Source organism: Genypterus blacodes, unplaced genomic scaffold, assembly GCF_046128005.1.
Source record: "Genypterus blacodes isolate CSIRO-AG114 ecotype Tasmania unplaced genomic scaffold, CSIRO-AGI_Gbla_v1 ptg000491l_1, whole genome shotgun sequence".
In the NCBI taxonomy this organism is placed as follows: Eukaryota; Metazoa; Chordata; class Actinopteri; order Ophidiiformes; family Ophidiidae; genus Genypterus; species Genypterus blacodes.
In genome coordinates, this window is record NW_027467250.1 from 17,501 (window position 1) to 41,886 (window position 24,386).

Consider the following 24,386-nt stretch of genomic DNA (forward strand, 5'->3'; position numbering starts at 1 on the left):
GATGTATAAACGGTGTATTGGATCGGCAAATATTGATTCTACACTTCCTGTGAAGTGACAAGGCGACTGAAGAAAAGAGAGGAAGAAACACAAGCTGGGGTTAGTGTCTGCATCAGAGTGAGGCAGAGACACAAGGGGTAGAGTGTTATTGTCCTTTATGTTGTATAGGACTATAGCAGGGATCATGTGTTCACACAAGGAGACGCACAACACAACATCTGTGTATGAGAGAGATCAGTGCCAGGTCACATTAAGGCTCCATGAATACAACCGACATCCAATTAAACACTACTGAACTTATTTGTTCGCCCCTACCCTACAAACACACACACACACACACACACACACACAGGGCTATGAAGCTCCTCCCACCAGAGGAGGTCAAGGTGATATCACATCTTATGGTTTGTCACAAATCAGATCCCACCAGTAGGCGGCGCTACAGAGACACGGTAATGAATTCCTATCAAGATGTAAAGAGGATATCAAAGACGTGTTTTTATAAACTTACTCACTTAAAATACGATCACGTAAATCGGCTCAGACTTTCAGACTGAAGATGCAGTCTGGGTTTGTCTCAATTCAACATTGTGTTATAACATTCTGACGGTTTAACTCTTTCATTCTCCTGTTTCCTTCCTCTCTTCCTTCCTCTCTCTTTCGGGTGCAGCTGTGTGGTAATTATGGAAATGTTTGACTAAAACCTGATACCTGCACGAGGCAGGTAATGAGCTGGTGCAGACTCTTCTTCTTTACGTTTCCTCTCTGGCTCTATATTTAGAGGAGGATCGTTTACAGCACAGAAGCCTGACTGATGACCCTGGTTAGTTTGAGCAGTTCAACCATCCAGACGGTTTCTCATTCATGTCCTCTCCAGGTTAGATTTGGGTTTCTACCTCACAACCTCTTCACTTCATGAATCCAGGCAAAACAGAATAATGAGGTGGAGAGAAGCAGCGATCACTACAGGAAGCTTCACACTCGGAGGTTTCCTAGATATTTATTTTCCAGCCTCGTCTCCTTCCGTCTGAGACCTCACTGCTAAAGCCTTTCATATGTTTGAGACGAGGTGAGAGTCTGAGGGAGGAGGAGGAGGAGGAGGAGGAGGGGGCGGGGTCATGAGCTAGTTCAAAGACACTATTCATAGATCGCAGCCAGCAAGTGCATAATCACTGCACATCGGTCTGCAGACATTTATACTCACTTACCATCAACCACTGCAGCTAACGTGCTAATACATGAAGTCCATTAGATTACTGCCACATGTCCTTACGTGTTGGGCTCAGAATTTATCAGTCAACCCTAACAGCAGGCACAGACGCCCCACATTTTCATCTGACACTTTGAACACTGATGCAATTTAAGGGCAGAGTGAAGGAAGTGCAGTAGTGAAGCATGACGGGTTCTTATGTAACAGCTCTCATCTTCTCCAGGAGCCGTTTGGTTACTGATGGATGTGTGAGCCGGCCGGGCCGCTAACGACTGGATGCACTCATCACTTAGCGTTGGAGACATTATTGATCCTTTCTTACAACACAAGGGCAATCTGCTTCAATCTAAAGACCAAGCTCAAATTCATCTGTATGAGTTTGTTACTTTTATTTGGGATAACAAGAGGACACATTCGATTGCACATCCATCTTGTTGAGTTTACGTCCCTCTGCCTCCACACATCTTCCTCCTCTTCCTCCTCCTCCTCCTCCTCCTGCTCCTCGACGTTCCCATTACAGAGTGGATATATGATCCCTCCGGTCTCCTCCCAGTCCTCCTGACTCATCCTGACGCTGGATCCTTTCCATGTGAAGGAGCAGCAGTTCCATCCTGATGTCCCACTTGCTCACTCTGTTCCAAAGTGTGAGTCTTGATGCCAAAGACATCCATGCCTGTCCTGTCCATCAAAAAACCAGCTAATGAACCAACCGACTTTTATTTAGGGCATTAAATGGTAAACAGTCTCCACAGTGTGCAGTCTGGTTCTTCTTGCTGTTCCTTTATCACACAGCTTAAGAACCAGAGGCTGAGTTGGTTGAACTCCTGCACCTGTGCCGATGTGAGCGATTCACTTCCACATCTGGAGGGAAAGATCCATCGATGAAGCCGACAGACAAACCAAGGAAAAGGTACCACTGCAGAAATGATTAGAGACTGCAGGGAGTTTGTTGATTGCATGATTGGAGGGGTGAGATTGTGAAAACAGTGGGGACCAAGATCCCAGAGAGCTGAGAACACAAATAGAAATGTTCTAATGGCTGTTAAAAGCACTTTGGGATATTGGGACATGCATCAATAGGAACATAAACATTGTGCTGAAGCATTCTGTATGAATGTTTGTGTGCTGTTGCTCCATCCACCATAGAGCAGCAGAAAGCTTTCACTCCTGTCCAGTTTCCATGGTGATAACTCTAAAGAATGGACCGTAAGTCTAACTCCCATAGCTGTGGAAGACGGCGTGTTTGAGTGTGTGTGTCCATCTGTACGTGCCACATGATGCTTTATGTACTCTGTCATTATGTGAATACACCCTTAGCTTTACACACACACACACACACACACACACACACACACACACACACACACACACAGACACACACGCACACACTCTGCCGCCCACACATCTGCAGTGCTTTGTACCGAGTATCTGAACCACAGGAGACAGAGATCAGATTTGGTTCCTGCCCATTTCTTCAGCCGAGGCCAGAGGACGACCATCTGTCCAAGTGTTACACTCGCTCAAGCCGCCTCGGAACTTGAACAGACACGTCCAATATTGATGTAGTTGAAAATGTGAGGCGACAGGAGATGAACTGGAGCCAGCTGTTAGCCTCCTGTGACGACATCATCACTGAGGAGCCACGAGCACATGACGTAAAGAAGAGTCTGGATGAGGAACGAGGGCCTGAAGACTCATCTGCAGTGATGAGACGGGAATATCACAGCTAGATAACGTTCAACCAGAGCAGAGCGGCGTGAGGCCAAAGCCGTCATAAACCAGCCGATGCACGGAGCGTTAGGATGTGCTATGATGTCATTCTGATCCTTGTCTAACAGAGGCGTGATGTGGGCGTGGCTTAAGGTGGCTTTTAATAATTCATCAGCCACATTTATGTTTTGGTTGTTTTGTTTGGTGATGAATTTAGTTTAGTTTATATTTTATAATTACTCTTATTATCACTTCTGTTTTCTGTCTCTTATTTCTTTGACGTGGGTTCAGATTCTTCATGTTATTGTGCCACACACACACACACACACACACACACACACACATCTGTCAGAGACTGTGTGCTGCTGTGTTTTTGTACAGAACCTAAGAGTCACCTTCATTCTCTATTGCCGATTGATAAGTCCTGAGCCTGAGACATAAGGAAATGTGCAAAGACTCATATTTCTGTGGAAACACTTCTAACTTTGGTGTAACATCTGTATTCAAGCTTAGTGATTAGGACTTACAGGTTCCAGAGGCATCAAAGGCTCTGAATTATACAAGACGGGCAAACTCGGCCAACACGCAGTGATTATGTTCCTGCTGGCTGTTAACAATGGCCGGGGCTTTGAAGTGGCTCAGCTCCCACTCCACCGGTGTGATTAGGGCCGCTCAGGCTCTCACCTCTGCCCAAACACCATAAAGGCATTAAAGCTGCAGCCTGAGACGATGACGTCATACAAGCTGAGGATGATTGAGTTGCACAGCTCAGTAAAGTGCCTCCATGTATGAGAGTGCATGAAGGTGAGATAGAAGGAAGTCTGCTGAAAAACAATCACAGCACCTCAGAGATTTTTCCAGGGCAGCGTTGGAGCTTTTCAACCTTTCTCATTAAGTTCATTAAGGAACATTCTACACCAATTATTTAATCTAACTTATTGGCTTTGGGAGAAACACTGAGGTACAGATCTTTGTCTTATAACAAACGCATCACCAGCTTGTTGTTAAGGGCTTGTTGTGTCACCAAGCCACGCCCCCTTGATGCTCCCTCACCCATGAGTGACAGGAGTCACTGTGGCACTTCCTCATTTGCATATTCAGAAAACTAAATAAAGATCCGTGTCAAATCTGCCAAGTTTTAAATGAGCTTCATGTCTGTTGGCCGTTCAGTTGCTTGATCACTTCATTTTATATCAAAACCTGTGTGCTAACATTTAAAAAGGTTTTTCTGTGAATTCCCTACAAAATAAATAATCACAACATCCATCCAGATGATTGATTCAAGTGATCTGAAGCCATCTGCTCACTGATTGGCTGAGAGTGGAGCTCCGTTCTGCACAGAGCAGCACGGCCGACACGGAGGCTGCTAATCCATTCACACCTACGGGGGATTTAGAGTCTCAGCTACTGAACCTGCGTGTCTTTGTACTGTGGGAGGAAACCCACGCACACACCGGGAGAACACGCAGCGACCACACGAGCTACACAAAACCCCCAGATGTGTTTAAACCCAGGATGATTGCTCTGTGACCGCTGAGCCGCCACAACCTGTGAGCGCCACGTTCCCAATCAGAGGGTTTCACTTCTGTTTTCCTCCTATCCACTCGTGGGATTGAGGTTAAGTGGTTTGGGGTTAACGTTTGGGGAGCAGCGTGTCTATGGCAACATGAGCGTGGCTGAGACTGACTGGAAGCCTCAGTCCTCTACTCTCTCCACCCACACATGGATCATTCTGGAACTAATGTAGGAATGGTTCCGTTTCTGAAGAGGCATCATTCCCGCCGTGTTTCTTGTTTATGGATGTAATCTACAGGACTCAGGGTTCTGCCGCCCCTCGTCTTCTGATGAAACCTGCGTCCCTGTAAGCAGAGGTATTGTTTCTCTCTGTTCAGGCTCATACTAACTACCTGCTTCCCCTTGTATTTATTACAGACAAACCATTGTTCCAGCTGCCAGCAGTGTAAAATGCATGGCTCCCTGCGTGCCAGAGGATTTCTCCTGAGGATCAGCGAGCAGACACTGGGATTGTAAACGGGCTGTATTTGTGGCTTGAATCACCGCTGTGTTGAGTCAGCCAACAATACAGAGAAGCAAAACAGACTTTAATTTATAGGAAAATGTCACAGGGTTTTACTTAAAAGAACAAACGTGCTGCCAAGTATCTTTGGAATGAAATTAAAATGTACTTTGCAGCATTTCCACACAAGGAGCTCCCCTGCCAAGCTGGTGCCTTCAGGTACAAAGGTTCTGTTCTCTGCTTTGTTTACTGCCCTGTCTGCATGCAGCCTCTCTGTCTCTGTCTCCCTGCACTCCTTCCTCTGTTTAAGCGGCACCTCTGCAGCCACATCACTTTGATGCTCCACTTTATTAAGATGAATGAATCTCATCCGCGTGACGCCTTCCCTCATTTTACTGCTGAATATTTCCCCCTGAGCTCCACGCCGCTGCCCAGCTGTCACCTTGGCGGGGGGCACAGGATCTGGACCCCCCCAGGTCACCTTGCGGATGTAAGTTCACAGTCGTGGTGAAAACGTTTGGTTACCCCGACAAAACAGCTGCAGCATGACTCAGTTACAGCGCAGACCGCACACACATCCATCACAGGAGGAGAACAAGGAGGGGATGGAGGTGGCGGTGGGGGGGGTCAGTAACTTTGATGTCTCCTGAGCAGAGTGCGTTTGAGCTCACTGATATGGTGAGATACGGGCGATATGGGATGAAAAGCAAAGGGCGTAAGCGATGTCAACAGGGCTCTGCCTGCATGCTGCAGAGAGAGAAGAGGAGCGAGTGTGTCTCAGGTAGAAGCACACACACACACACACACACACACACACACACACACACACACACACACACACACACACACACACACACACACACACACACACACACACACACACACACACACACAGTCTGTGCTTTGATCCCTGCAGGAGGGAAGGCAGTAAAGCTAATTGATTACAAGATCTAGTGCTCCAGTTTGGTTTGAGTTGGATTATTTAGCAGTGGGATAAACAACAGCAGCAGATTAACGGTTGATCATTAATCTCATGTGTTCAGCTTTTACAGAAAACGCTCCGCTGGGTGAATTCTTTGCATTTATTTATCAGTTGTAACTACAGCTGACAGAGTTAAACAGCTTCATTAGCCCGAGTATAAACTGTGTGTGTGTGTGTGTGTGTGTGTGTGTGTGTGTGTGTGTGTGTGCTCTACATGATAACAGCGCCGGCTCCAGTCTGTTTGAGCTCAACACAAACCTTTACTTTCACTACATGCACAACCATTCATCTGCGGATAACAAGAGTGTGTGTTCCTAAAAATAATTGGCAGACATCACAGCAGGACCTTTCAAACAGCACAGGACCGGCGTCCCTGATGATTGTGGCCTGAAATACAGAAGAGACGCACAACCCTGACAAAATGGGAAGAAAGTCTTGTTTCTCTTTGTCGAACCCTGGGATTCTTCCCCCGTCTCTCCTCGCCCGCTGTCACACACAGCTGACATTAGTATTCTGATACAGCCTCCTTCAAGCAGTGTTCGGTGCCAGCCACTTAATTTGTCATTTATTGCTCCATGACAACTGAGGTAATTGAACCTCTTGCCCACGGACGATCTCTGCCAGCCTGGTGGCCGCTCTCTGCTGCTGTGGGGGAGACGGAGCGGCGGGACCTTGGTGCAGATAAGGGCACAGATCTCATTTTATGGGGCAATGAGATGGTTAGTATGTAGCCGGGCCAGCGGGGGCTCGCAGACGTTTACTGCACAGCCCTGAACCCTCAGTGAAGGCTGAGCGGGGCGCCCGTGGAAAGAGGATGTGAGGACAGAGAGGGAAGAAAATAACAAACCTCCCCAATTCTTCTTTATCAAATGATTGGCTGAAAGTAGTTTACCAGGAAAATCTTACATCAGGCTATTCACATGCAAAACACCTGGCAGCTTGAGCCTGCAGATATTTATGAAGTCACACAAACACCAGGGAACAGGAAATGAGAGTGGATTAGTCACAAATAATTCAAGATCAGTCGTTCATCTGCTGATTACTAATTAATCAAAACTGGACAGATTGGAATGAAATCTATTGCATAATCACACTGCTTAAACTATGTTAGAGAGAGAGAGAGAGAGAGAGAGAGAGAGAGAGAGAGAGAATATATACTATATCCATAGCATTATGTGTAAGTATACAGTTTGTCTTTGGCATAATTGTTCTACCAGCATCATTATTGAGAGGAAACAACATTATATCTTGGCAGGTCACTGTGACACGGTTACTAAGGCAGCCAGGAGTTAGAATAGAACCACAGGAAGTAAATGTTTACAGGGAAAGCATCCACCCTGATGCACTCTGATATAAAAAACATGTTTTTGCTCCAGGAAGAACTGAGTGCCTGTGTTCAGTCTGACTGGTGATTCATCTCTCTTGTACGATTGAATAAAAGAAGAAAGCCTCTCAACTGTCTCTGGAAAGTCGATAATTGGAAACTTCTATATAATTGGCGTCACGAACAGGATTGACAAGAGCAACCTGCTGGACTGCCACACCGGGGGGATGGAACTCAGGTGTGGCTCCCCACATAGAAATGGACATAAAGAGGGGAGCAGATTTGCTTTTTTAACGAGTATAGTATTCTGTGTGAGGGGGCTGCCTGGAGGTCCGTCGCTTGGTTGGTAAGTTCATTAGACTTCAGTAGAGAGAGAGAGAGAGAGAGAGAGCGAGAGAGAGAGAGAGAGAGAGAGAGAGAGAGAGACAGAGAGACAGAGATAGGTAGATACAGTAGATAGATAGATAGATAGATAGATAGATAGATAGATAGATAGATAGATAGATAGATAGATAGATAGATAGATAGATTGATAGATACTATTGCTACTACTCTTCTCAGCCGCTCATTTCCTGCATTTCTAATAGCTAAATAGTGTTTATCCACTTAAGCCGATGCCAAATGCAGATGCCTTTACAAATTGCCTAAATAGCTTGAGGAGCCGCTCTGTGATACGTCCTAGCCAGATGCCATACAGGTAAGAATCCATCTCTCTCTCTCTCTCTCTCTCTCTCTCTCTTCACGTGTGACAGGCAGAGCTCCTACCAGTGCTTCAGGTCTGTGATGTCATTAAGGCTCAGCTCCAAACTAAAAGCTGCCTCAGCGTCACAGACATGAATGGATTCTCCCGGTTTGAACCGTCCAATTAGCTGTCAGACGGGTGTCGTCTCCTTAAGAAGAAGCTGACACCTTTGAACAAAAGTGTATGAAAGCAACGACACAGCAGGTCGGCTTTCAGGTTCGGCTCCATTTTACCTGTGCAAATAAAGTCTCTCAACCAAAATGTGACAGGGAAAGCACGGAAAAGCTTTCACTTCCAACATCTTTAGTTTAGAGACGTCTGAGGGCTCAGATCACAACACAGATGATCAGCTGTTCAGGAATAAGATGGCAGCACTTAGAGGATTACATCTGTTAATGAGGCGCCTGTGTTATGACTCAAGCATCCAGGTGAGGAGGCTCAGATCCAGCAGAGGAACCTGGGTTATCTACAGGCCTTTGATAAGAGGGACAGTAATGCGGCTTTATAGCAGCCGGCTTTGTGCAGAGAGGAGGTGAGTCACAGAGGAAATCTCTGGATTACTGGCTCATCTTTGTTCCAATCCTCACTTTAAAAAAAAGGACCAAAGGATCGCTGCCTCTGACACAAGCACCCGGTCATCCAGGGCCAGAGAAGAAGAACCTGTAGCACCGCAGAGACCTAAAACACCTGCAGGACCATAGAGACCCAAACACCTGCAAGACCCCAGAGTCCTGATCACCTGCAGGACCCCAGAGTCCTGATCACCTGCAGGACCCCAGAGTCCTGATCACCTGCAGGATCCTATCAAACAGCTCAGTCAGGGCGATGTGACTTTAACATTCAGTTGCTCAAACAAATTTAGAAAAACAAACAACAAAACCTGGTTAATGACATCATCTCATATCTCTGACCTTCACAACAAAGAGACTGAAAAGGAGCAGCAGCTACAGTTTGACTTTTAATTAAAGCTGCAGAAATAAGTCACCAGTCAGAACAAAACATGTGTGTGCTCCGTAATCACAACAATGCTCTGCACAACAACAAGGTTTTGGAAGAGTTACATTTTTGGCTACAATCTTTATAGATGCCTGTGAGGGGGATTTATGATTTTATTTTTACCGCAAAAATAGGTCTAAAAAAGAGAAGCATGTCCTTAAATAGAGCAGAAGCCTTGATAGAATACAGGATTGTAGCATCTAAATGAGGAGAGGAGCTGATTACAGCGATCAATCTGTGATGAATCTGTGCATTCAGCCTCTCTCACTTCCGTCTGTGTGTGTTAATGGAACATGATGGGCGCCGGCCTGCGGTCAGTCAACATACAGACTGAGTGCTGCTGGCTTTATAAGCTGCAATAATTGCCAATAAACTGACAAAATGCAGCACAAGTTGCCCTACTTGGAAACCGCTGACACACACACACACACAAACACACGCACACACACACACACACACGATAAAGGATTTATTCATAATTTCAACATTGAACAAATCTTGTTTTCCACACTTTGTAATCTCAAGTAACTGTCAAGGTCTGTGTGTGTGTGTGTGTGTGTGTGTGTGTGTGTGTGTGTGTGCGTGTGTGTGTGTCTGTGACGGAGCCAGCGAGTGTATTGTGAATGTGTGTGTGGGTGTGTGAGTCAAGTGAGGCAGCAGCGAAGTCAAAGCGTGCAGGATCACAGCAGAATGTGCCAGAATGAGACACAAGCTCTGTGAGTCGTGGGCTGAGGCTCAGATGAGGAATGATTCATATCAATAACACACATTCATAACTGCTCCTTCTTCTTCTTTAAGCCTCACACACACACACACACACACACACACACACACACACACACACACACACACACACACACACACACACACACACACACACACACACACACACACACACACACACACACACACAGAAGTTTGAGATTTCTCCTCTTTGATTTCAGTAAAATGACACAAATCTAAACTCAGCCTCTCCAAATCTCTGAAAACTGTCAATAAAAAAAGAAAAAGCAAAAAAGTAAATAATCTGCGAAAAGTAAATAAAGTTAAAAAGCTTTTTAGTTTGTTTCATGTGAACTCTAAACTTCAGTCAGGACAAACAGAGACCTGTCAAACTGCTGCGTCTGTGTAATAAAGTTAACTTAGCAAAATATAAACACTGAAATGCATTTTGGGTAATAAAACGTTCCTGCAGGGACAAAAGAGCTCCATAATGTCTCTGCATTAAAGTTTCATAGGGAAGTGGACAAGTCTGAGTGCAACACACAGAATCAGGAGAGGGGGAAAGAACAAAGAGAGTGTGTGTGTGTGTGTGTGTGTGTGTGAGAGGGACTTCCATTATTATATAAACAGAAAAGAGAGGCTGTTCTGACAGAGCCCCCCCTGCCCCTCTGGACCTCACCGCCCCCCCGTTCCCTCCTGTCGCTCTATAGAAATGGCGGCTGGCCTGAGTTCCAGGAGTCGATGAACACTAGGAGGTTTCAAACGTGCCCGGGCTGAGGGATCGATACAAAGTCCTGATCTCCCATTGATGGAGCGCGTCTGTCCCTGGCTCCAAGGGTAATACCCACACACACACACACACACACACACACACACACACACACACATACACACACACACACACACACACACACACACAGACACACACACACACACACACACACACACACACACACTCACACACACTCACACACACTTACACTGATTTATCTCCGCTCACTAACGCCGCTCACAACATACGATATTGATCCCTCTCCACTTTGCTCTGCCTCCCCTCCATGTCTCTTTGTAGTTTAGAGTCCATTTGTCATATTACAGATAAGAAGGTTGATTGATAAGTTCTTAGTCCAACATAATCTCATACCGACTTCCCACGCTCGGGCTGAGGGATCTTATCTCTGTTCCGCAGATTTCCCTGGCCGTCCCCCCACAGCTGATCTGTCATCATCTGAGGCACAAAGAGCCCCCTGAGGAAAACCGTTTTCATGTTCCAGCGCTGTAAGTCCGAGGGGGCCGATCATGGCCGGCAGCCAGCAGCACATCTGCCTGGTGTCCCATCTGCTGCAGACCCACGGGCTCCTCTCAACACCGCTCGGCTCAAAGCTACGCAATTAATGGATCTGATAAACACATCACACTTATCAACATCATTAAGTATTAATTAGGCACTGAATGGATCAATCAATACGATGTGTTGGGGTAAATCACAGAGTTTGTGGAGGAGTCAGCATGGGAACTCTTAGAGGGCGCTGTGTACGAGGAGCTGAAGTGTGTTTACTTTCTCTCTAAGCTTTTTACACACAGATGAACGGAATGAATCAAAAATGTAAGAGGTTATGACAGCGCCACCATGAGGCCAACCTGAAAGTTTCTTTGAGTCCAACATTTTAGATATCCTACTAACTAAGGGTGAGACAGGCAGACAGACAGACAGACAGACAGACAGACAGACAGACAGACAGACAGATAGATGGTGAGACAGACGGTGAGACAGACAGACGGTGAGACAGACGGTAAGACAGACATTACACTTTCTGTCCATACCTAACTAGTTTCCCTCCGCTGGGCTCCCTGGTTTGTTGGCCTGGTAAAGAATGTTTACACTCTATAAGTGTGTGACACAATGTGTGGAAATTGTATCCAGGGATAACAAATTTGCAGGAAGCAGAAGTGAGGCGAGTTCTGTCTGAAATCTGCTCAGGGCGACTCTGAAGCAAACAGGATGAGATCTGACCCACATGCAGACAGAAACATTTCTACATTCTGAATCCATCAGACTGATGTGGGTGTCGTTCCTGCTGAGGCTGAGTGATGGAATGTAGTCACTCAGCCCAGCATGGAGCCCAATTTTAGGTTCATATTTGGCTGATGGAGTTGAGACAGCGTTTTAAATGTTGGGTGCAGAAACACCCAGCTGATCAGAGAGCATTAAGGCTCTACAGCTACAGAGCACTGACCCATTTGTTTGATATGAAAAAGGCTTCATTGGCACCCAGAGTGAAAACAGAGCGCTCGTGTCCTCCTCTGCCTCCTCCTCCTCTGCCTCCTCCTCTGCCTCCACCTGTGCACAATACATGTCACAACTAATGACACGCCAGCCCGTAAACAAACATCTCCACGCCGCGCGATGTCATTCTCACCCAGAAACCATGTGTGACAGGGATAGCATTTCATTCCCAGACTCAATTTGCTCAGATTGCTGGGACGGCTGTGGAATCATTTCAATTATAGCCACGCTTTACATGGAGGGTTTGGTGCTGCTGAGGAAGAATTCTGTTTCCTGACACATCGGCTTCTTTCTGAAGAGTCTTATGGATGTTTCTGTTTTAAACGCTGTGCGCGCACACACACACACACACACACTTCTGTCTCTGATGGAAACAGGAGAATGGATCAAATGTTCAGCAAAACACATTTATATTGTGAGAAGGTTCTAGAAATGAAGGCCAATGTCTTTAGAAATATACAAAATATGGCAAATCACCAAGCTAGGCTGAAGAAAATGACAGCATTCTAGAACGTTCTTGAAAAAGTTGAGTCAAAATGCAGAGAGGAGTGAAAACTCAAACATTATGATAAATGTGATTCAATCCAAAGGTCTGTGCAACATGCAAACATAAGTGTGCATGATGTCTGTATTTTCCTCATTTATATCAAAGAGTACAGCAGGCCAGTAGGGGGCGCTGATCTGAACACGAGACAAGAGGGAAACAAACAATCTGGCTGCTTCACGTATAAGATGTTTGCATGATTGGAGCCACTGAGGAAATATGATAAATAAACATAGTTCACTGGTTCTGACTGGACTGGGGGGTGTTTTGGTTCCTGAACACACCTCTATATGACACCAGGTTCAATCTAGACAACTTTGCTGAGACTAGAAGAACCAAACTGTTACTGCAGCTTTCCCACAAACATATTCACAAATATCAAATTGCATTAAATGTTAAAAAAAAAAAAACCCGTTGTGATCTTTAAAAATCCACCATTTAAGTCATGAAATGCATGAATTTAAATTGGATGTAACCTCTCGGACCTCACTGAACTAAACTCCTCTTCTGAGTTGGACTCAAAACGTCTCTGACACAAACCTCACAGTTTCCAACACAAAAACACCACAATTACGCGCAGTATCCTAAACTCTACCCACGCCTGGGCCCACTCACTCACTCCCCCACTCACTCACTCACTCCCTCTTTCACTCTCTCACTCTCTCTCTCACTCTCAGGTACAATCCACGCAGCAGGTAACATACAACTCACAGTTCCGTGTCCCGGGTAGCCGCCGGTCTCAGCCCCAGCATGCGCGCTCCTCCTGCCGGCAGCTCCCCGTCCAGTCCTCGGTCAGACTCGGGTTCCTCCGGTTCAACGCAGCTCGCGACAGGTAGCATTAGCGGCTAATCGCTCACCTGGACTCGGCAAACAATGTCCGCTGTCCTCCTCTTCAGTGTGACTCCAAAGGCATCACACGCACACACACTCCTCCGACAAGGACGACAACCAACTTCCAACTTTTCTTCTTCTTCTCTCTACCTCTCATTCCCGTTTGTCATCCCTCAACCAATGCCAACAGCTGAACACATCCACACGATAATAAACAACAGAAATTAGTTATTGATCCGATCTGTGTAATAAAGCACCACGTACTGCTACATTGTTATTACTTAGAATTCACAAAATATTTGCTTGATTTAACATATTTTATGATTTTTAAGTATCAACATCTCTCAATTAACTTATTTTTCTTATATTGACAGTTAGACTACAAGTCACCCCACCCTCACTGAGCTACTCATCTCTTATTTTCCCCTAATAAGGCTTCAGATTTCTACATTTCTACATCGGTGCTCCTCAGCAGACCACTGGAGTCTTTTCTGTGAGTAAAGTTCCTTGAGATAACGTTTGTTGTGGTTTGGGGCAATATAAATAAAGTTGAATTGGATTGAATTGGATAGGGAGCAGTGATCTGAGCAGAGACGAGAGGGAAATAAACAATCTGCTTACTTTAACTTATAAGATGTTTGCAAGATGGAGTCTTAGGGCCACGGAGGAAATCTGATAAAAACTCATAAATTATTACTGTTGGAATATTTCCACTTTTTATCTGGCAATATTAGCCCCCCCCCCCCCCCCCCCCCCTGCACTGCTGCACTACCTCAGTTTGCAACCTTTTAGTTTTTGCATCTCTCTCTCTCTCTCTCTCTCTCTCTCTCTCTCTCTCTCTCTCTCTCTCTCTCTCTCTCTCTCTCTCTCTCTCTCTTTCTCTCTCAGGCTGTTTTGTTTTGTCTGTCACATCCTTGTGTGTGTTTTGATATTTGCACTGATATTAGATTTGGAGCTGATTTGCTTTCCTGTCCCTGAGTCTCTGTGGTTGACACTGAGAGCAGGTGACATCATCTGGGGCCACTGGCAGACTTCCTCTTCAAACACACTCAAACAACTGGAGACTTCTGCAGAGCTTAAGTATTAAAAAACGAAATACTCCATTGTCAAGAATCTATGATAAAGATGAATAAGTATGGTCTGTGCTGATGCCGATTTTGGGGCTGAGCCTCGTCCACACACACACACACACACACACACACACACACACACAGCCGCCTGATGGATTCCTCTCTTTAAACCATCTCAGGAGTGGGAAGGCAAAGATGCTGCATCATTCAGTATTTGTGCTGACTGACTCAACATTTTGTTCCATCAGACAAAGTGAGATATACATGATGAAGGAAAAGCAAAAAGCTTGACAGCACAAAAAGAAATGAAGTAACTGAACCGTGGAACAAATTGAATCCAGTGACTTATTCATGTGCCGAGCTGAGGTCTGATTGTGTTTTAAGTGTGCGACTCTCAGGTCGGCTGCTGAGTGAACGTGACACACACACAACCACAGCAACTCGCTCAAATGAACTCCATCACCATAATTACATGAATCATAATAAAAATAAAGGCCAACATAGGCAGTTACTGCTCAACATTAATGTGGCTGCCGTGGCCATAAAACAGCGTCAAAGAGCTGAGCCTAATATTTAATGTTGTATGATTCATTCTGTCTGGATGTCATAAAGTGGGAGATTCTTTTAAGGAAGCATCACCAGCTGAGAGCAAAGAAGGAGCCAGGGCTTGTGATCAGTGATTCAAAGATGAGACAGATTAATAGAAAACGTAATGTGGGAATTTCCTCATGTGAGTAACTTAAAGGAACTTTTTGGTCAAAGACACAAAATGTCCCCTGAAGACATCAGGAACCTGGAATCTGTACCTAAGCAGAAGAAGGGACTGTTCTCTATCAGTGATGAAGCTGTTCCTGGGATGAAACCTTCAGGGAACGTTCCCCAAAGATTTGGTGAAGGCTCAGTAATAAAGCTTAATGGGATCCGTGGGGGGAACAGGTTGGTTATTAGAGGAAATTACACAGAAGCCAAATACAAAACAGGAACCCTAAGTGAACGCTGGAGGACATTTAGCTCGCTGATGTTCCCTCAGGGCTTCATGGAAACAATCCCACAAGGTTTCCAAAGAAAGTTTCCAAAATGGAGATTTCATTTTGAGGTAAAAACAAAACCTTCCCTCTAGAAACCTGTTTGGTTCCCAGAACACTCAGAACTTTATGAACCCTCTGGAGCAGCAGGACAATGTCTGAAACCCAAGAGAGACTCCTCTTCCTCCACCAAACTATGACAGCTTTTCTAAATATAAGCCAATGGGAATAAGAGGGACAGACGATGAGGTCATGACCCGACCATGAGGAGGAGCGTCACATGCACATCAAGCAGGAAAACTCCTACAACCAACAAACCACACTGAAATGTTCCTGGCAGGTTCTTTAAAGGTTCTAATGATGAAGAAGAGTTGAAGTGAACACTCTGAGGTTTGTTGTTTTGTTTTCAGGAACTTTCTAGACTTTGACTCTCTTGAGGGCGGTTTGTTTCCAAGTCGGGGTTGCGGAGGCCGTATGCAGATTTATCTCTCCGTGGCAACGTTCTCTAGCTCCTCCTGAGGGATCCCCACAGAGTCCCAGGCCAGATGGGCTATATAAGCCCTCCAGCATGTTGGTGGTCTGCCCGGTGGTCTCCTCCAAGTTGGACCAGCTCAGAGCGTCTCCCTCAGCCTGAAACGCGTCCTGATCACAAACACAAACCCCCTCCACTCCTCCTCTCACACCAGGGGTACCAGCTCCCCTCCTCTTAAACTACTGCAGATCCCACAAAGGTCATCACACAACCATGAAGGAAAATAACACAGAAACTCTCGGACCCGACAAACCAAAGCCCAACTCTATTTATTCAAAGGTTACAGCAAATAAAAGCGGAGGAGAGCCACGAGAGAACGTTAGAGGAAGCGGAGCCGTCTGTGAGGATCCGTGTGGCCGAACACACGCTGGAAATATGTCTGAGCCATTCCTCACTGTAACTCAGACTGAAGACTTAATGGAAAAATCCACCCTGGGATACACTTACACTGTTATGTCTCATCAATCTGTGGCGTTCAATTCATGCCAGCAGTGATTTAACCACCGGGCCACATCGTTTATTTTTTCTGTGCCTACTTCCCTCAATGTGCCACATCTGTTTCTACTTCACTTAGTGATTTCCTGCATTTCCCTAAATGCCTTTCGACATCCTCCAGAGAGCCGGCGTGACTTCTGGCTGCGCGTTCAGCTGTGCGTAATATTGCTCCATAGGCAGGGCGAGTAATGGCGGCGGAGGTGGAACAGTGGGAGAGCTTCTCCCAGTCAGGGGAAAGTCACTCAGAGCAGAGCCCATCTCCCCGCTGCCGCTGCAGTGCATTGTGGTCTATTGAGGCGGCCGTCAGTGGAGAAATTGGTTTCTCTGCTTCCTCTGTTATTTTCTGCTGATAGCCGGTTGAATGTCAGAGAGAAATGGGGAATGTGGAGCAAAAGATTCTGTGACTGACTCTGTGTGTGTGTGTGTGTGTGTGTGTGTGTGTGTGTGGACATCTGCTAAAATAATGTATGAGCTGCTCATAGAAGCCTGAAGGTCAAATAAAGGCAGAATCAAACTTCAGACTCAGTTTCAGGTCTGAAGCCTGAGGTCTGTTTGGTTTTGTTTGTTTGTTTCTCGCTTTTTCTCCCAATATGCAATGCAACTCCCTTAAATGTTAATATGATAATAAATCCATATGAAATAAGAGCAGAATTGTGATGATTGATTTAAAATAATGATTAGTTGCGAGTTGGAATTTAGTTTTAATTTAATTTCTCCATCTTATTTCCTATTTCAATGGTAAACAGACGGATGGATCCATGTTCTTCATAATAATAATAATAATAATAATAATAATAATAAGTATCACAGACTGATGACTTTATGTCAACAGAAAGACTATTTCCCTGGATCTTGTGACTTTTCAGAATAAAAGCATCCAGACTTGATTGTTCTGCAGGTTGAAGCAGCTTGTTTACTTCCTCTCCCCTCCTCCTTCTACCTGTACACTCTAATAGCTCATTTACTTTGCTCTTGGTTTGAAGCAAAGGTCGTCTGATATCAGGTTTATATCAGAGAAACATTAATGACATTTGAAGTCTTTCCTTCATTTAAGATGCAGATCTGGAGGTCAGAACCTTCATGATGTTCACTTCTTTGTTCCCTGTTGTGTTCAGCTGAATAAAGCTGAGTGTAATCATGAGCCTGATGGCTTAAGGTTAAAGTATCAGACTGTAAACCAGCACGTCTCACTGTGTCGTCGGTGAGGAAGAACAGAACATCCTGCAGCTCTGTCAGGTTAAAGACGTGTGTGTGTGTGTCTTTGGTCCATCACTGAGAGAATAATGAACCTGTGAAGGCGTTCAGAGAGGAAGCTGATATGGATTAGAGTGAGGCAGGAAAATGAGCATATTCTTATTAACAAGCCATTTTAGATTAGAGTCCATTATGACAGGGAGCTGCTGAGCTTCTCCCTGCTGCTGCTAAGTTTGTTCAATTTATTCCTCCTCCTCCTCCTCCTCCTCACTCCAGCAGACATCACACCTCCGAGAAGAACATCTGTCAAAAGGCTGAATCATGCATATCTCACCGTGTGTGTGTTTGTTTGGTGTCTCACACACACACACACACACTCATACACAAACACACACACACACACACACACAGTGAGCAGCCTGAGAGGTGCTTCATACAGGTCTGAGTCTGCATGTGTGTGTGTGTGTGTGTGTGTGTGTGTGTGTGTGTTTGCTAATGAATCCCCCTGCAGCAGTTAGACTCAGCTTGGAGTCACAGCCATGACTTCTACTTCCCTTAAAAAGAACTCTAGAACTTTCTCCCTTTGATGGCCCGTCTGCATGTTAGAGTCCATATTAGCAGAGTTTGTGTCAGGAGTGGAACCTCAAGTGGGATTTTACAGCAACTAAGAGACTTCAGACAGAATAAAGATTCCTTCCATTAAAGGCAAAGATGTGCTGCTCAGAGAGACGCCGTCCTTCCTGCGTGTCTGAAGAAGAACGCCCGCTGTGTTGCCTTCACAAGGTCCCACAGTCGCCCGGGGCAACGGCTATGTAAGGGTTGATCATAAACACGTTCAGATCACGACTTTAAAAAGGTAAATGGACAGGTAACAGTTAGAATATAAAGGTAAAGCAGACAGATGAGACCAGAGCTCAACTTTCACCTAACTGAAGTTTGGCTCAGCGGCGTGGCAGCGGGGTTTCACTTCCTGTTACGGTTATGAGCTGATTCTATAAGAGAAACGCCACCGAACAGGAGGCGGCAGGGCAATTCACCGCTCCTGTTGGGTTCAGAGCTCTGTGGAGGCTGGAGTGTGTGAGTTCCTCTCCTGATGTGTTGTGTTCAGTGTGTCATCATCAGAGAGGAGCACAGCTTCACACAGATTCCTCTGCTCCTGTCTCCATCAGGGCTCTAAACTCTGCTGATCCACTGAGTGAAAACACTATCTTAGGCTCTCTCTCTCTTTAAATCAATGGTTCTCAATCTTGAAGCCGGCGTACCTCAGGGCTGCAGATGTTCCATCTCTGCCTGCTTCGCCTCCTGGTCCCTGAACGCACCTGATGGACTTCAACTGGACTTCATGACCAAGCTGCCTCAGCCGGCTCACTGGGCTCTGTCCTCAAAGCTCTGCTCTGATTGGCCAAACCAAGCATGTGGGTGTGTCTAAGCAGGTGTGTAACATCGTGTCTGTGTGTGTGTGTGTGTGTGTCAGCTCTCTACATTATAGAGAGCTGTATTCCATATTCATCTCTCAGTTTGTCAGCATATGTGCGTCTAAACAAACGTGTGTAGTTGTGTTGTGCGGCCCCTCCCTCTCTTTTTAGGCTCATTAACCTGAACGCGACCTTAAGGGAACAACAAACGCTGCGTCCCTCAGCGTGATGAAGACGAGCCGGCTGTCAGTCTGCACACAGATGAAGAACAAGCTGCCGTCTTGGTTGAGGAAACAAAGATGATTGACCGTCGTCTTTGTTTCCTCTGTGGGGGACGGAGGAGACGTGCAGCCTGCAGGGAGGAGACGCAGGCACAGACTGAGACAGGTTTGGTTCTGATGCATCCAGGAGGGAGAGGAGGCGGGGGAGGGGGTGTGGCCTAAATAGTTATTTTAAAAAACGGGACTATTAAGGTTAAGAAGTGTGTGTCAGGTGAGTGACACTCAGGTTGGTTCGTCTCTGGGAGCTTCCTCAGCTTTAATTCTCCCTCTGCAGGATGTCAGAGTCACATCCTGCTCAGGAACATGAAGCTCCGCCTGCTGAGACGCTCAGAGTTTTCTCCTTCATATTCTGCAGAACTAACTTTGCCGTGGCTGCTCTGTGGGCGGACAGCAGCTCCTGCAGCCGCTCTGCCAGAGGAGGAGAGGATGGGGAACATGAGAGCTGCTTCTTCTTTTTCCCTCTCCTTACAATGAGACACAGGAAGTGGACCAGGCGGCGCCGCTCCAAGCGTTCATCATCAGAATTCACACTCCGCAAATTCAGTTTGCATTTGCTAACCCTGAGCAACGGAGCGGCACTGGAGGGAATCTATAGGAACAAATGAAGTGGGGAGTGTGTGTGTGTGTGTGTGTGTGTGTGTGTGTGTGTGTGTGTGTGTGTGTGTGTGTGTGTGTGTGTGTGTGTGTGTGTGTGTGAGCATGTGCAGAAGATATCAAACCTCACTTACAGAACAGAACAGGGAGGCAGTGGCTCAGTGGGTAGAGCTTTTGCTTGGAAACCGGAGGGTTGCCGGTTCGAGCCCCTGCCGAGGTGCCCCTGAGCAAGGCACCGAACCCTCAATTGCTCCCCCCTCTGCGAAGGGTGGTAATGTAATGTAAGTCGCTTTGGATAAAAGCGTCTGCCAAATGATCGTAACGAGAACGCTTTCTCCTAATTGAAAACGGAGCTAATAGCTTAAGTGCTCCGCTATCTGCTGTAGCTAAACTCTCACACACACGCACACACACACGCACACACACGCACACACACACACACACACACTCCTCACAGTGTGGGTCTGAACCCCTGGATGGGCCTTCTTCTTCTTCTTCTTCTTCTGCCTCCTCTTCGTCTCTCCCTGTCTTCCTCCCTCACCTTCCCGTGTATCCGAGGCGACGGCGCCGCTCGGCCGTATTCTGATGCAAATCTGCCCCGACAACATCCTCACACACCCTGAGCTTCTTAGGCTGCAGCAGACTGGATCGTTGTGAAGGTAGCAGGTTTGATAAACAAGAGAATCTATGAGACCCAAACACTTTGAGCAGACTGAAGGTGTAAACGCAGCGTTACAGCTAAAGTGAGCGGCTTCAGATGCTTCCTCTATAAGCCGCGCCCCCTGCTGTGCTGCAGCTTCACCAGGTGTTTGTCTAAATGTAACACAAAGAGGCAAACAGCTGATTACATGAGGAACAACAGCCCAGTCTGCTCCCCTGAGCGGCTGAGGCTCAGGATAACAAAGCTGAGGGCTGAAGTCTCGCCTCCTTACCTCTGATGGGCTATTAGTTATTCCAGCTCGCCGCGGCCCCATTAGGTCGGCCATTTAATGCTCCCACGCCACATTCTCACATGAAAGCTACAAGATTGATAAGGCCGCCGCCGCCGCCGCCGCCGCCGCACCTCCAGCTTCACACGGATGTGAGAAATGCTCTGGCACAGACATTGTGACAGAGCGGCTGATTTAGCTGCTACCTGTGTACTTCACACGCTCTGACAGACGCACAAACAAAGGAACACATTACAGACCGGGGAACACGGCGAGGAGGGAAGCGGCGCGCCGGTCGGTCAGAGCCTCGGCCGAGTCAGAGCTCTGTTTTATAGAAATGATTTATAGAGTTCGCGTGGAATCTAGGAAATGAGCTGTGTGGCAGCCGGAGATAAACGGCGCTCTGACACACAATGGAGGAGGAAGATGTTCCCTCTGCCTCGCCGCCGCCCGTCTGCTCGCTCACACCGGCACCGGCACCGGCCCAGAGACAAAGGTGCAGCCTGACACTCAGCACCGTCCTGTTAATCACACTTAACCATACTGCCAAATGAAAAGCCTGCCGGACAAAGTAAGACGGATGCACGGCTCGCAGAAGAGCGGGAAAAAAAGAGGACAAGGCGGGAAAAAGAGGCCTAATGAAGCTCCAGCACCAGGGTCTGGGTCTCTGGGTCCAGGTTCTCAGTCTGGATCCCTCCGGGCTTCAGAGAGACACGAGTCGACTCTGCTCAAACCAGCACACGGCAGCTGGAACACTAAGTTGTTGCCACGGCGATACACAAAGCCAAAATGTTGAATCTGCCTGTAAATCAGGGTGGGAGGGGTTAACGCCTCAGCCGGGGGAGGAGGTTCAGTCTCGGACATTAAAGTAATCAGTCAAACCTTAAGGACACTCTAGCTGCAGGCTGAAACACGTAAGATCAACCAGACAACACACACACACACACACACACACTCAATACAGCACAACACACAGATCAGGCCTGACATGACGCGTGTGTGTGTGTGTTTGCTCTGCAGTGGCAAACACACAGGATTGGAGAGGACCACCTGCACAGTGACTTGATTGAATACATTTTTTATCCCTCAGCCATTGGTGAATAAAGAAGTGTGTGGCTGATAACACACACATCCATCAATGAGCTCCTTTAAGCTGTGTGTGTGTGTGTGTGTGTGTGTGTGTGTGAGGTGTGTGTGATGTGAGTTTGTGCCTGGGACCAACAGGAAGCTGAGCCCAGCTGCTCCATCAGGTGGAACTGAACAAGTCACCATGCATTGACCTTTGCCCCCTTATCCCCCACACAGACAGGAGACGCTCCGCAGAGTGTTAGGAACTTTACCTCTCATGCCTCGCAGTGGAAATGGATTTTGTGGAGGGCAACGGTCATACCTCGCATTCCCGTGAGCCTGAGATGGTGTAAGTGTAAGGTCCTGTCCCATTAACCAGCACGTCCATAGTCTCTGAGTGGGACGGCTTGTAGTCCACATAATACTCCTGCAGCGGCGAGTTCAGGGAGCGCTCCGTCTCCCGCGCCTTTTTCTGCCTCTTGTTAACGCCGGAGCGCTGCTGGAGCTGCTTGATGCTGCTGGGGTAACGCTTCCACGACACGTAGATCACCAGGAGGATGACGGCCACGGATAAGAGCAGGGCCACGCTGCCGGCGATGATCTTGTGGAAGGACACGTACTCCGTGTCTGGCAGAGGGACCGTGTGGGCGGCCTCAGACGGGGAGGGGGAGGCCGTTCTGTTCCAGATCACCGTCTTATCCGCCGCAGACTGTGTGGGACGAGGCGGCGGCGGCTCGGGCTGGAAGGCGGAGGTGAAGGGCGGCGTGGTGGAGGTGAGGGGGGTCGCTGTGGCTTTACAGATGTTATAAGTCTCCACCACATCTGTCACCTTCTCTCCCTGCGCCTCCTTGGGAGTAGCACAGATCATAGTTGTCTCCTTGTTGCCTTTGAAGGCCTTCATCCAGGCCACCAGGGGGCAGATGTTGGGGTTACAGTTCCACAGATTCCCCGCCAGGCTGATGGTGGTGAGGGAGATCCAAGCGTCCAGGGTCTGCTGGGACACGTTGCTCAGTTTGTTGGAGTCCAGGTTGAGGGTCTGCAGGTTGGGGAGGCATTGGAACGTGCTCACGTCCAGAACCTGAAGGTCGTTTCCTGAGAGATCCAGTTTCTGCAGGGAGGTCCACATCCAGGGGAGGCCCTGGGTCAGGACTTTGATCCGGTTCCACTGCAGGTAGAGCGCTCTCAGGTTAGTCAGGCGGGGGAAGTGAGCAAAGTTGATCTTAGAAAACTGATTGTGCTCCAAATGAAGCTCAATGAGTTTCAGGAGTCCAGCGAAGGCGTTACGTGTGAGGCTCCTCAGGCGGTTGTAACCGATGTCCAGAAACTCCAGGTTCCGACATTCCAGAAAAACTCGCATTGGGACGGTTTTTAAGGAGTTTGACCTCAGATGTAAACTGAGGAGCTTCCTCAGACCCTGGAACTGATTGGGTTGGAGGAACTGCAGCTTGTTGTAGGACAGATCCAGGTTCCGTAGGTTGGGGACGTCGTGGAAAGTGTTGTTCTTCAGCAGCGTGATCTTATTGGAGCTGAGGATCAGCTCTTTGAGCCGGCGGATCCCGTGGAACGCTTGGCCGTCCACAGCGTTGACGTAGTTGTGGTCGAGGTAGAGCCAGACCAGTTGGCTCAGGCCCGCAAACTGATGTGGTCTGAGGCTGACCAGGCTGTTGTAGCGCAGCGAGAGGCCCTGCGTTCCCACAGACACGTTACTGGGAACGTCACGGAAAGCGCTGGACTCACAGTAGATTATTTTCCCATCACATCTGCAGCTCAGGGGGCAGGGGCGCTCACGGATGCTGCCGCTGCTCGGAGCGGCAACAAGAGAGGCGGGAACCACCGCTGTGAGTACGAGACATCTGAGGAGCACAGGAAGTCCTGCAGACACAGAGAAGCGAGTCATTACAGAGGAAACGACCAATATAAATAGAATAGAATGGAACAGAATAGAAACGTCAGGGGGGCATAATAACCCTGTGTGTGTGTGTGTGTGTGTGTGGAGGTGGGGGGGGGGGCAGAACTACATTCACCAGCACATCACTGAGGGGCGACTGATGACCCCCCCTCACCCCCCTCCAGCCTGCAGTCCTGCTTCATGAGCCGCAGAGCGCAAACACACACAGCAACATTACAGCTGGAGTGATGAAATGACGCACACACGTGAGACTTTGCGCAGATCCCCGTCCCTGCAGATGGACCGGCTGTTCGTACGTACCCATGTCTGCGCGGTGTCCGGCTCTCCTGCTCATGTCTGCGGCTCGCTGCTGAACGCGTCCCGGGTCCACATGTTCACACACACCCCGCGTTTAATCCAAAGAGTTGAACCCGCAACCGAGGCGCCTCTGCCTGGGGAACACACGCACTCTGCGCAGGAGGAGCGGAGCGGAGCCGAGCGGAGCGGAGCCGCACACCTGTCGGAGATG

The 24,386-nt window shown here is 47.6% G+C and overlaps 1 protein-coding gene across 1 annotated transcript in view; it reads right to left on the bottom strand.

Moving 5' to 3' along the window:
* Window positions 1-24,182, bottom strand: part of LOC142990249 (leucine-rich repeat transmembrane neuronal protein 4-like) — a 37,488-nt gene extending 13,306 nt beyond the window's left edge. Inside the window, exons 1-2 of the mRNA XM_076139961.1 lie at window positions 24,179-24,182; window positions 22,292-23,841 (exon numbers count right to left, since the gene is read on the bottom strand). Of these exons, the coding sequence (XP_075996076.1) occupies window positions 22,292-23,841; window positions 24,179-24,182 (1,554 nt within the window). The remainder of the gene's footprint in view (window positions 1-22,291; window positions 23,842-24,178) is intronic.
* Between the last annotated feature and the right edge of the window lie 204 nt (window positions 24,183-24,386).